Consider the following 13,071-nt stretch of genomic DNA (forward strand, 5'->3'; position numbering starts at 1 on the left):
GTAATAGAATTTATTTGCTTTTCAAGATAATGGTTATGAAGTGCTTCAAACACTCAAAAGCACTAAGCATTTTAAAAAATAATAATAGGGGCTGTTGTCCAGAGTACCTGTATTCTGCAAGTCTTTACAAACATCTTTTGGTCATGTTTGTGCTTTTATGTTTTTAGGTGTATGTTTTAAAACATCTTTGATGAACACCTAAGAAGCGTAAGATGTAATGTTGTGAATAAAGATCAAGTTAATGCAAAAACAAGAAAAAAAACAGTTCTGCTTTACCATTTTCTTCTTGTGAAAAAAGTCTCAGAATATCCACTGGGTCCCATCTGTGGATACTTAAATCTAGAGACTGGAGCTGTGAAGAAACAAGACAGATCTTTCTATAAACCTGGGGGAAATCCCAGATTTACAGAAATCTAAAAAACAATACATTGGGAAGTTAACCCCTCCCCCATGGGCTCTGATTCCAGGGGATCCCCAGGTCCCACCTGGAGCCATTGTGGCTAGGGGAGAGCTGGCAACCCGACTTAAGAACATAAGAAAAGCCCTACTGGATCAGACCGAGGCCCATCAAGTCCAGCAGTCTGTTCACACAGTGGCCAACCAGGTGCCTCTAGGAAGCCCACAAAACAGACAACTGCAGCAGCATTATCCTGCCTGGGTCCCACAGCACCTAATACAATAGGCATGGTCCTCTGGTCCTGGAAAGAATAGGTGTGCATCGTGACTAGTAGCCATTTTGACTAGTAGCCATGGATAGCCCTCTCCTCCATGAACATGTCCACTCCCCTCTTCAAGCCTTCCAAGTTGGGAGCCATCACCACATCCTGGGGCAGGGAGTTCTACAATTTAACTATGGGTTGTGTGAAGAAATGCTTCCTTTTATCTGTTTTGAATCTCTCACCCTCCAGCTTCAGCAGATGACCCCGCGTTCTAGTATTATGGGAGAGGGAGAAAAATGTCTCCCTGTCCATTCTCCCTATGCCATGCATACTTTTATAGACCTCTCTCATGTCTCCCCTTAACTCCCTTCTTTCCAAGCCAAACAGCCCTAAGAGTTTTAACCACTCCTCATAGGGCAGTTGCTGATAATTTTGGTTGCATTTTGGAGTTGTGTGTGTGTGTGTGTGTGTGTAAATCAGCTCTCTAGTCATCTTCATAGCTAAGCTTCCATCTATTGTGCCGGCTGACATTACAGAGTGTTGCCGAACTGGATAGTCCGTGTTGAGATCGTGGCGGCGGGCAACAGGGAGAAGAACAAATAGAGGCCCCTCTTCGAGGCTTCTGCACTCCAGGCGTGCCTGGGGGCACATCTGATAGTCCCACCGATCAGAAGATGGCTGATGCCACAAACAGGACCAAGATAAGTTCTGACTCAGGCGCCAGTCAGTGTTCGAGGGCCAAACCAGACGTGCAGCCGCCCACAAAGATGCCGATGTTATTTTAAAGCCATTTTAAAATGCTGCACCCCACAGCATAGCAATTGTTATTTATTAATGTTATTTATGGCCCGCCCTTTTCACTGGGACCCGAGTCACATGGCGGAGAACAGATCAGTATAATTGGCAGGATGCCTGCCTCTGCTTAGCAACCCTGGACTCAGCAAAGCCAGTGTGGTGTAGTGGTTAAGAGCGGTGGTTTGGAGCGGGTGTACTCTGATCTGGAGGACCTGGTTTGATTCCCCTCTCCTCCACAGGAGTGGCGGAGGTGAATCTGGTGAACTGGGTTGGTTTCCCACTCCTCCACATGAAGCCAGCTGGGTGACCTTGGGCTAGTCGCAGCTCTCTCAGCCCCACCTACCTCACAGGGTGTCTGTTGTGGGGAAGGGAAGGGATGGTGATTGTAAGTCGGTTTGATTCTGCCTTAAATGGTAGAGAAAGTCGGCATATAAAAACCAACTCCTCCTCCTCCTCCTCCTCCTCCTCTTCCTCCTCCTCCTCTACTGTGGAGTTACCAAATGAATACACGAATCTACCGTCAAAATCAGACTGGCAGCGGCTCTCCAGGGTCTTATGCAGAAGTCTTTCACATCAACTACAGATTAAAATATTTTGGTTTTCGTGTTTTTAATGTATTTTATTTTATGTCTTTTATCTAGGTTGTAAGCCACCTTGAGTTATGTAAGGAAGAAAGGTGGCTAATACATGTTTCAAATAAATAAAACATAAATAGAATCATAGAACGGGCCATACAGGCCGTCTCGTCCAACCCCATGCTCAGTGTAGGACCAGCCTGGAGTAGTGGTTCCCGACGTGGGGTACACATACTCCCAGGGGTACGAACCAGGACATTTAGTGGTACGTGGAAAACATTAAATAACGGCTAGAAAAGGCATTTGAAATAACAACAACTGCATTAATTAGAAACATTTTGGTAATATGAGGGGTACAATTTATGGGAAGTGGCTGCCAAGGGGTACCCAAGTGGGGGGGAAAGGTTGGCAACCACTGACCTAGGGCATCCCTGACAAGTGACGCCTGGCAACCCTAAGTCACGGCTGGTCCTCAAGAACCGTTTTTCTTTGTGGTTTTCTTTGAGGTAGGGGACAGCCCTGTTGAGTGACCACTGTCCCCTGAGACTTCTGCTCAAATTTAACTCTGACAATATTTTTCTGAAACTAGCTTCTGAGTTAGATGACGGCACGTTGCCTGGACACAGGAGACTCAAATGGTCAGAACAGATGCACCACAAATTAATTCAAGAGATGAGGAATACTGAGCCGGAGTCCCAGCAGCTAGCATCATATCCAGGCAGCGACGCCATCAAACGTTTTGAAATTATGACTAAACTTTTAAAGGAATTCTTTATTAATAACAGAACAGTTCAGAGGTGAATGAGCTCTTGGGTGTACCTTCCCCCATGAAGGTAGTGTGCGGAGAAGGGATCAGCCGGGGCTTTTGCGCACACCTGACCTGCCTCCAGGTGAGCCTGCTGCGCAGAACCGAACAAAGGAAGAGCCCGTTATAGGATTATAGTCTGAAGGGGAGCTTAGACCCCGTTTGTCGACACTAACTCGAGCCAGAAGGGGAGCTCAGCCCTCTGGAAATGGCATTTAGGTGTCAAGGAGAGGATGTCCTCCGGCAGGGGGGATGCTTTTAAACCCGACGGTAATTCTGCTTTAGAGGGTCGACTGGCGGTCGTGATATTAGCGGCGACAAGAGGAAGGAGTTTTTTCTTTTCCTTGGGCCCAGAGAGATTAAAGGCAGGGCTTGCCTGGCCTGCAAAGGGCAGGTTGTTCCCGGAAGAGCGGAGGATGGCCAAAGAATTGCTGGGTGGTACAGCAGGGGGCATGTTCTGGGCAGCGCCGCAGGTTGTGTTTGCTGGGTGTTGCGCCGGGGTTTCCTGCAACAGACCTTGGAAAGGGTGTTCACACCTGGGCCCCTCTGTACGCACACCGTGTTTGTGCCGGGGAACTCAGATCCGTGCCAGCAAGTGTGTCAAGACTCACGCTTGGCTTTGGGAGCCCTGTCTCTGGCCAGCCGGCCCTTTCAGTAGGGGCTTCTGTGCGCTGTTTGCACTGTGCGTCACGGCATGGTTTTGTTTGTCCAGGGCTTCCCGTTTGCCTTTTAATCTAATTGTAAAGCTGCAGGGAACTCTAATGTAGCAAAATAAAACAGGAAGTCCAGCAACACCTTCAAGATAGGGTTGCCAGGTCCCTCTTCGCCACTGGCAGGAGGATTTTGAAGCGGAGCCTGAGGAGGGCGGGGTTTGGGGAGGGGAGGGACTTCAATGCCATAGAGTCCAATTGGCAAAGCAGTCATTTTCTCCAGGGGAACAGATCTCTATCGGCTGGAGATCAGTTGTAATAGCAGGAGATCCCCGGCATCTCCAGTTAAAGAGTCTGGCAGTAGGTGATTTGACAGTCTTCTGCCTGAGACCCTGGAGAGCCGCTGCCAGTCTGAGTAGACAATACTGACCTTGATGGACCAAGGGTCTGACTTGGGGTAAGGCAGCCCCTTGTGTGTGTTCCCCATAAGATGCTCATCATCTCGCCCTGAACCTGGACCAAGTGAATAAGGATGCTCATAGTTAAGAACATAAGAAGAGCCCTGCTGGATCAGACCAGTGGTCCATCTAATCCAGCGTCCTACCTCACACAGGGGCCAACCAGTTCCTCTGGTGAGCCAACAAAGGGCTCAGAGACCAAGGCCTTCATAAGAAGAGCCCTGCTGGATCAGACCGGGGGTCCATCTAGTCCAGCATCCCTGTCGCACACAGTGGCCAACCAGTTCCTCTGCAGGTTCAGCAACAGGGCACAGAGCCCGAGGCTTTCATCAGAACATCAGAAGAGCCCTGCTGGATCAGACCAGTGGTTCATCTAGTCCAGCATCCCTGTCTCACACAGTGGCCAGCCAGTTCCTTTGGAGGTCCAACAACAGGGCAGAGAGGCTGAAGCCTTCATCAGAACATAGGAAGAGCCCTGCTGGATCAGATCGGGGGTCCATTTAGTCCAGCATCCCTGTCTCACACAGTGACCAGCTTGTTCCTATGGAGAGAGGGCTGATTACAGGGCACAGAGGCCGAGGCCTTCATTAGAACATAGGAAGAGCCCTGCTGGATCAGACCAGTGGTCCATCTAGTCCAGCGTCCTACCTCACACAGGGGCCAACCAGTTCCTCTGGTGAGCCAACAAAGGGCTCAGAGACCAAGGCCTTCATAAGAAGAGCCCTGCTGGATCAGACCGGGGGTCCATCTAGTCCAGCATCCCTGTCGCACACAGTGGCCAACCAGTTCCTCTGCAGGTTCAGCAACAGGGCACAGAGCCCGAGGCTTTCATCAGAACATCAGAAGAGCCCTGCTGGATCAGACCAGTGGTTCATCTAGTCCAGCATCCCTGTCTCACACAGTGGCCAGCCAGTTCCTTTGGAGGTCCAACAACAGGGCAGAGAGGCTGAAGCCTTCATCAGAACATAGGAAGAGCCCTGCTGGATCAGATCGGGGGTCCATTTAGTCCAGCATCCCTGTCTCACACAGTGACCAGCTTGTTCCTATGGAGAGAGGGCTGATTACAGGGCACAGAGGCCGAGGCCTTCATTAGAACATAGGAAGAGCCCTGCTGGATCAGACCAGTGGTCCATCTAGTCCAGCGTCCTACCTCACACAGGGGCCAACCAGTTCCTCTGGTGAGCCAACAAAGGGCTCAGAGACCAAGGCCTTCATAAGAAGAGCCCTGCTGGATCAGACCGGGGGTCCATCTAGTCCAGCATCCCTGTCGCACACAGTGGCCAACCAGTTCCTCTGCAGGTTCAGCAACAGGGCACAGAGCCCGAGGCTTTCATCAGAACATCAGAAGAGCCCTGCTGGATCAGACCAGTGGTTCATCTAGTCCAGCATCCCTGTCTCACACAGTGGCCAGCCAGTTCCTTTGGAGGTCCAACAACAGGGCAGAGAGGCTGAAGCCTTCATCAGAACATAGGAAGAGCCCTGCTGGATCAGATCGGGGGTCCATTTAGTCCAGCATCCCTGTCTCACACAGTGACCAGCTTGTTCCTATGGAGAGAGGGCTGATTACAGGGCACAGAGGCCGAGGGCTTCATTAGAACATAGGAAGAGCCCTGCTGGATCAGACCAGTGGTCCATCTAGTCCAGCATCCCTGTCTCACACAGTGGCCAGCCCGTTCCTCTGCAGGTTCAGCAACAGGGCACAGAGGCCGAGGCTTTCATTAGAACATCAGAAGAGCCCTGCTGGATCAGACCGGGGGTCCATCTAGTCCAGCATCCCATCTCACACAGTGATGTTTCCCAGGCTTGCCGGAAGATGCTCAGGGGATGTTTTCATACAGCACCCCCCCCCTTGCCCTTCTAATCTGGAACTAACCAAGAAAACAGACAGACGCACCAGGTGATCCTCTGAACTAAAAGTCTTTTATTAGAACACAGGGGACCACTTCTGGCCGGGAGGGCGGCTGTCTGCAGCCAACAATCGCGATACAGTGCCAACGCCACGTTACGAGCTACTGGGAATCTAATCTAAGCATCAGCAACATGGTCAAGAAGCGGGAACAAGGTCGATGGGACGAGGCCGCCGTGGCCCAGCCACCGGGCCTCCCGGGAATCAGGAATCGCGTCTCCCCACAATCCGGCCCCTCCGCAGCCGAGAGGAACAGAGAGCGTGACCGCGAGATTAGCACCCATTCAATAAATTAGGTCAATGTAATGCACATCATAGCAGATAGAAACTGGTTCTAAGAGGGAGGGGTACTAAATGGGAGCGAGTACTTATTTACAAAAATGTCTTGTTTCCCAGGGAGGGGGGGGGGAAGGTTGCTGTTCAGAATCATTGAATCATAGTTGGAAGGGGCCATACAGGCCATCTAGTCCAACCCCCTGCTTAATGCAGGATCACCCTAGAGCATCCCTGACAAGTGTTTGTCCAGCCTCTGCTTAAAGATTGCCAGTGAGGGGGAGCTCACCACCTCCCTAGGTAGCTGATTCCACTGTTGAAGAACTCTTACTGTAAAATTTTTTTCCTAATATCCAGCTGGTACCTTTCCACCCACAATTTAAACCCATTATTGCGAGTCCTCTCCTCTGCTGCCAAAGGGAACCGCTCCCTGCCCTCCTCTGATGTTTAAGTCATCACATGTGATCTTTGCCCTTCATCATCTCCACTCGTGCTTCAATGAACAAGGGCCACCGTTCTTCCCATTTTAATGACCCGACAGCGAAGAGAGACAATGGTCCCTTGACTGCTTAGCACCACCATCTCTCGGAGGGGGGTGGGGAGTGCCACCAAACCAAAATCAGAACACAATGCCAGATGAGCATGCGGCGTGCCGTCCACGTTGTGCACCAACCACACAAGATGGCTACTTGGGGAGGGAGGGTTTAGTTTGTACATGGCGGTTGCCACCATTAGCCTTGCAGAATCTAAGTGGGAGGTTTGTTGGTAAGGCCTACAGATAGATTCTGAAGGCTGATACCTCCTGCAATGCTAAAAAAAAAAAATAGTTATCTTCTGGAATGCGTGTCCTCACCTTGGCCATAAGCAAGCATTCCGAAGTGGGTCTCTAGTGATACATGTGTCAAATTTGGCCCAAGCACCACTTGAGGGGAAACAGCCAGCAGGCACCCATAAGGAGGAAGACATTAAGAACATAAGAAAGGCCACACTGGATCAGACCAAGGTCTATCAAGTCCAGCAGTCTGTTCACACAGTGGCCAACCAGGTGCCTCTAGGAAGCCCACAAACAAGACGAGTGCAGCAGCACCATCCTGCCTACGTTCCACAGCACCTCATATAATAGGCATGCTCCTCTGATCCTGGAGAAAGTAGCTATGCATCATGACTAGCATCCATTTTTACTAACAGCCATGAATAGACCTCTCCATGAACATGTCCACTCCCCTCTTAAAGCATTGGTTATGAGGTCCTCAAACATGCTAGAGCAGTGTGGCCTCATTGCAAGACAGCCTATTGGCCGTCTATGTACTCTTGCTCCTCTATAAACCCAGAAGACAAACCTAGAAGTTACTACATGTCATAAAACTCCCTTTAAGTTCCTGCTCTCTCAATCGATGGGTGCCCCTTCAGCAGTCTTCAGGTCTTCCTGGAATATGAGGGAGCAGCTGAGCTCCGCATGGCGTGGAACAACATCTTTGCTGCCTCGGAGCTATCCCAGGTGCTGATCCCATTAGCCATCTGCTTCCCTGCTACCTTCTGCCTTGCTACATCACCTCCTGTTCGACATCCATCTTGTTCCATGACAGTCCCCTTCAGGGGTTGCCCAACGTGTCCTTCTCCTGATCAACATTACAATAAATAAATTCACTGACAAACACGCATGTCGACGATTGCCCACGGCTAGAATCATGGCTGTGCTGCCTTTTCGCTGCGCTGAATGCACATGCAATCCGTGGAACCCCCAGCGCAACGCGCATCCATGCGGGCAATACACGGAGCAGCATTAATGTGCAATCATCGAGTAGGGGGACAGCCCAGTGCGATTTTTGTCCTCACCAATTCGGCAGGAACGTGGCAGCACGAACGAGGCAAAGGGCTGGTTAACAATGGCTGAAATGTAAAGAAGATGATCCAGAATTGAGCAATAATTGTAGGATGGTGACAGAGGAGGAGAAAATTAGAACACGAAGGAGCGCATGAGGATGGGAAAGCTCTGGTTATCTGAATTTCAAGTCCACAATGTGGGGGCCGTAAAAAGTAGCTATGGCAACAAACATATTGAGTTTCCTGAGAATGTGAAAGTGGCGGGAAAGGGGGGGTGTTTTCCCCTCCAGTTCTTTCTTTCTCCTAGACTTTCCCCCATATCCTTCATTGGCTGCAAAAAAAGTACTAACTCTGGTGATCTTTTTGTAAGGCAAAGCGATCACTGTAATTATTTAAAATGGTGATCTTTCAAATACACTCTCTCCCCATGGCAATGGAAGGAGGGATACATGCTAAGCACCAGTATGAATTGTGCCATGTAAGGCCTGTTTACAGAATCAAAAAATGCCAAGCATTCCCCCCCACAAGGTTGTCAGAGATGCTATCCAAAATCAATGCTCCTGGGATTGTTAAAAGCTCATGTTTAGAATCAGCTTAACTGAGTGGCTACGGTAAAAAAAAATTAAAAGGGGCTTATACACGTTATACGCTAAAGCCATAAATATCTTTGCTCTCAGAGAGAAATTACTGGTCGTCTTGTGTCAATAAAGTCACTATAGATATTACAAGGTGCTTTAAAAAGCCACAGAAACTGCTCCTAAAGTATACTGCTTTTTAACACAAAAAAATCTAGCCTCAAAAACAACAACTGAGAATGGAACATAAGAAAAGCCCTGCTGGATCAGACCGAGGCCCATCAAGTCCAGCAGTCTGTTCACACAGTGGCCAGCCAGGTGCCTCTGGGAAGCCCACAAGCAAGACAACTTCAGCAGCACCATCCTGCCTGTGTTCCACAGCACCTAATATAATAGGCCTGCTCCTCTGGTCCTGGAGAGAGTAGGTATGCATCATGACTAGTATCCATTTGGACTAGTAGCCATGGATAGTCCTCTCCTCCATGAACATGTCCACTCCCCTCTTCAAGCCTTCCAAGTTGGCAGCCATCACCACATCCTGGGGCAGGGAGTTCCACAATTGTACTATGCGTTGTGTGAAAAAATACTTCCTTTTATCTGTTTTGAATCTCTCACCCTCCAGCTTCAGCAGATGACCCCATGTCCTAGTATCATGAGAGAGGGAAAAAAGCTTCTCCCTGTCCACTCCCTCCATACCATGCATAATTTTATGGACCTCTGTCATGTCTCCCCTTAACTACCTTCTTTCCAAGCTAAACATCCCTAAGGGTTTTATGCGCTCCTCACAGGGCAGTAGCTCTAGCCCCCTGATCATTTTGGTTGCTCTTTTCTGCACCTTCTCAAGCTCCACAAGTTCTGCTCCCTTCACAAACCCACACCTTTTCTGTAAAGCGTAAACTGCTTTCCGCTTGAGATATGAACAGGGCAGTCACGCGAAGAACAAACATGGCAGCGTCCATCACACCTGCTTTGGCCCCAAGGAGTTGACCTAGAGTTGCCAAGTCCCTCTTCACCCACTGGCAGGAGGTGTTTGGGGTGGAGCCTGAGGAGGGCGGGGTTTGGGAAGGGGGAGGGTCTTCAATGCCAAAGAGTCCATTTTCTCCAGGTGAACTGATCTCTATCGGTTGGAGATCAGTTGTAATGGCAGGAGATCTCCAGCTACTACCTGAAGGTTGGTAACCCTAAGTTGACCTCATTCCAAAGGATCGGGGAGGGGTCACTCCCTGAGATCTCTTCTCAGGCAAGTTAGTTGTGTTGGTCTGCGGTAGAGGAGCCAGATTTGAGTCCAACAGCATCTTAGAGACTAACAAGATTTGGGGGGTGGGGGTATGAGCTTTTGAGAGCCAAAGCTCCCTTCGTCAGTTTATACCCCGGGAATCTTGTTGGTCTTTAAAGTGCTCCTGGATTCAAATTCAGCTCTTACCCAGATATTGGCATTCATGAATAACACGGTTATTATATGGTGAGGATTAGACGGTGTTTTGCTCCTGCGGTTTCCTGTTAACTACCTCAGGCATCCTTTCAGTCAAAAACCTGGTTTCTAATTTTTTATAATAAAGAACTAAGAACTATCACAAGGGTACGGCTGTCTGCCCTTCTTTGCACCATAACAAGAGCTTTCCCCATGTTGGTGACATGGTCTCCCCCGTTTCTCAATTTTGACTAAGAAGAGAAAAAGAGAAGCCTTTCCCAAAACTTGATTGCTTCCACCTGGCTTTGTATCTAAACTAACTTGTAATCCAAGGACAACATCTTTGAGGATAATAAGCGGACAGCAACGGAGGAGCAGCCATGGATCAGACTCAGCAATAGGGTTGCCAGGTCCCCACTGACCATCGATGGAGGGTGGGGAGGGGGAGGGTTGCCAGATCCAGGCTGGGAAACTCCTAGAGATTCGGAGATGGAGCCTGGGGAGGGCAGGGACCTCAGTGGGGTACAACGCCACAAAGTTCACCCTACAAAGCATCCAGTCTCTCCAGGGGAGCTGTTCTCTGTAGTCTGGAGATGAGCTGTAATTCCAGGGGATCGCCAGGTCCCACCTGAAGGCTGGTATCCCTACTATGGAAATGCTTGGCGCATTAATGGACGCTTGTCAGTCCTCCCCGTTTCTCTCCTCCACCCCCCATACACATGAAGCATTTGTTTCATCATGTGTAACTCAATCCAAAGAAATTATAGGAAAGGTTCCCCCGAGGCAGCAGCAGTAGCATCTAAGCAGTTCGGCTGCATCAGCAGCAGCCGATTCACATTTGGGAGAAAAGGAAAATCCACGCTGGAGCGAAAACAAAATCCCAAAAGGTAAGAGGGGATGTCCAACCTCGGGTTCTCCGAGAATGTGGTTCTTGACCGAAAGAGCACAAAAAGAGCAAAGCCAACGCACAAGGAGCACATGGGGCCGGAGAGACCACGGCCGAGCAGTCGAGTTTGTCCTTTCTCTTTTCTCGATGTTTTTTCTTGTTCGTCACATTTGGTTTATCGCTGGCCTGGAGGCTCTAGCCGACCAGATATTCTCCCGCTTCAGTTCCCGAAGAAAATCCACACAGCTCTCTGGATGTGTCCTGAGAAAAAAGCCAGAGGGTGCCCGCTGCTCGCGCCGTCCTTACTGCATGGCACCCCGGGAATGGTAGAAGTCCGGGACTGGCAAGCCGGTGTGGAGCGTCACCTGCAACCAAAGGTCGTGCAGCATTTTAAAGTCAGTTTGCAAAAACAACAACAGCAAAAACAACAACAACTATAATAATAATGATAATGATAATAGTTCTATTCTCTGTTGTCAACAGGAACAGCTCCCTGCCCTCCTCTAAGCATGTGTGTGTGTGTTAAGTGTCGTCAAGTTGCTTCTGACTCATGGCGACCCTATGAATGAAAGTCCTCCAAAATGTCCTATCTTTGACAGCCTTGCTCAAATCTTGCAAATTGAGGGCTGTGGCTTCCTTTATGGACTCAATCCATCTCTTGTTGGGTCTTCCTCTTTTCCTGCTGCCCTCAACTTTTCCTACCATGACTGTCTTTTCCAGTGACTCTTGTCTTCTCATAATGTGACCAAAATATGACAGCCTCGGTTTAGTCATTTTAACTTCTAGGGTCAGTTCAGGCTTGATTTGATCTAGAACCCACTGATTTGAATGGCATCACAACCGCCTCCCCGTTCTCTCTGCCCAGCCACCCCCAAGTGCCTCTACCTGCACGTTCCTGTTCAGACTGACTGCGGGGAAGAAGATGCCCTCCAAGTTCTCAAAGGCCACGGGCCCCTGCTGGTCTTCGTTGATGGAGAAAGTCAGGGTCCTCCGGGTCAGGTCCAGCAAGATGCCCACAGTGGCCCCTTTGGTTATGCCTCCCTCGGTCCTGCCAAGGAGGAAAAGCATGTCAGCTCCCAAGAAACACATTCAAGCAAATCTGTTAGAAGACAGTTCCTGTTGCAGAGCCCCCAACATTTTCTGGCAACAAAGAAAGGGGCTGGTGTTAACGGAAATCCACAGTTCAGTTATGCTTGTCATATGCACTGATGCTCAGCAGGAGGGTGTGCTTTTTTCACCACTGTGTGGGGAGGGGCCGCGGCTCAGTGGTAGAGCATCTGCTTGGCATGCAGAAGGTCCCAGGTTGAATCCCCGGCATCTCCAGTTTAAGGGACTAGGCAAGCAGGTGATGTGAAAGACCCTTTTCTGCCTGAGACCCTGGAGAGCTGCTGCCGGTCTGAGTAGACAACACTGACTTTGATGGACCAAGGCTTTGATTCGGTGTAAGGGCAACTTCATGTGTTCACATACAGAACTGATAGCTCCGTAAGAGATGAACAAGATTTCCAGGTAGTTTAAGAGGGTAGAACAGCTAGATTTGAGTCCAGGAGCACTTTAGACACCAACAGGATTTTTTTTTGGGGGGGGGATACGACCTTTCAAGAGTCAAAGCTCCCTTCATCAGATACAAATATGGAGCTTTGCCTCTCGAAAACTCATTCTACAAAAATTTTATTGGTCCTGCGGGTGCTCCTGGACTCGAGCTTAGCTCCTCTACTGCGGGCCAACATGGCTACTTTCCGGAAACTAAAGAAAGAAAAGGTGACTATGGCCTTTTATGCATGGCTGTTTCCCTTGTGGTCACCCCTCCGACGAGTTCGGGTCTTTGTTTTAGTTACGCATGCCGATGCCGATTCCGTCAGAGGTCGCCTGGCTCTCCCCCTGCTTTCCCCCTGCATTTCGCCCATGTTTTGAAATTCGAGATAAAACAGGTCCCTGAAACTGCGGGCAAAACGCGAAGAAACGAGCGGGGAGAGCGAGGTGACCTCTGACGGCCAGGAAAGGCATGCAAATCAAAACGAAGCACCGGAGGAGTTGGCAAGGGTGACCGCGAGGGAAACAGCCCTGCATAAGGCTCAAGGTGCTTGTTATGACCTTTAAAGCCTTACACAGTCTGGGACTGTCGTATCTACGGGACCTGCCTCTGCTGGCAAGTTCCCCAGAGAAACCTGCGTTCATGTAAGACCAACTTGCTGGTGATCCCCGGCCCAAGGAGTATCTGGCTGGCCCTGGCCCCTGTCTGGTGGCACAGCCT

The 13,071-nt window shown here is 49.7% G+C and overlaps 1 protein-coding gene across 6 annotated transcripts in view; it reads right to left on the reverse strand.

Annotated features, from left to right (window-relative positions):
• Window positions 1-11,113: 11,113 nt before the first annotated feature.
• The window catches only part of TRIM9 (tripartite motif containing 9), a 94,378-nt gene continuing 92,420 nt past the window's right edge, over window positions 11,114-13,071 (reverse strand). For all 6 annotated transcript variants that reach the window (XM_056852230.1, XM_056852225.1, XM_056852229.1 and 3 more), the window contains 2 exons: window positions 11,703-11,865; window positions 11,114-11,182 (listed from right to left, as the gene is read on the reverse strand). In XM_056852230.1, the coding sequence (XP_056708208.1) occupies window positions 11,120-11,182; window positions 11,703-11,865 (226 nt within the window). In that variant the 3' untranslated portion in view covers window positions 11,114-11,119. The remainder of the gene's footprint in view (window positions 11,183-11,702; window positions 11,866-13,071) is intronic.

The sequence above is a fragment of the Euleptes europaea genome, chromosome 6 (genome assembly GCF_029931775.1).
Source record: "Euleptes europaea isolate rEulEur1 chromosome 6, rEulEur1.hap1, whole genome shotgun sequence".
In the NCBI taxonomy this organism is placed as follows: Eukaryota; Metazoa; Chordata; class Lepidosauria; order Squamata; family Sphaerodactylidae; genus Euleptes; species Euleptes europaea.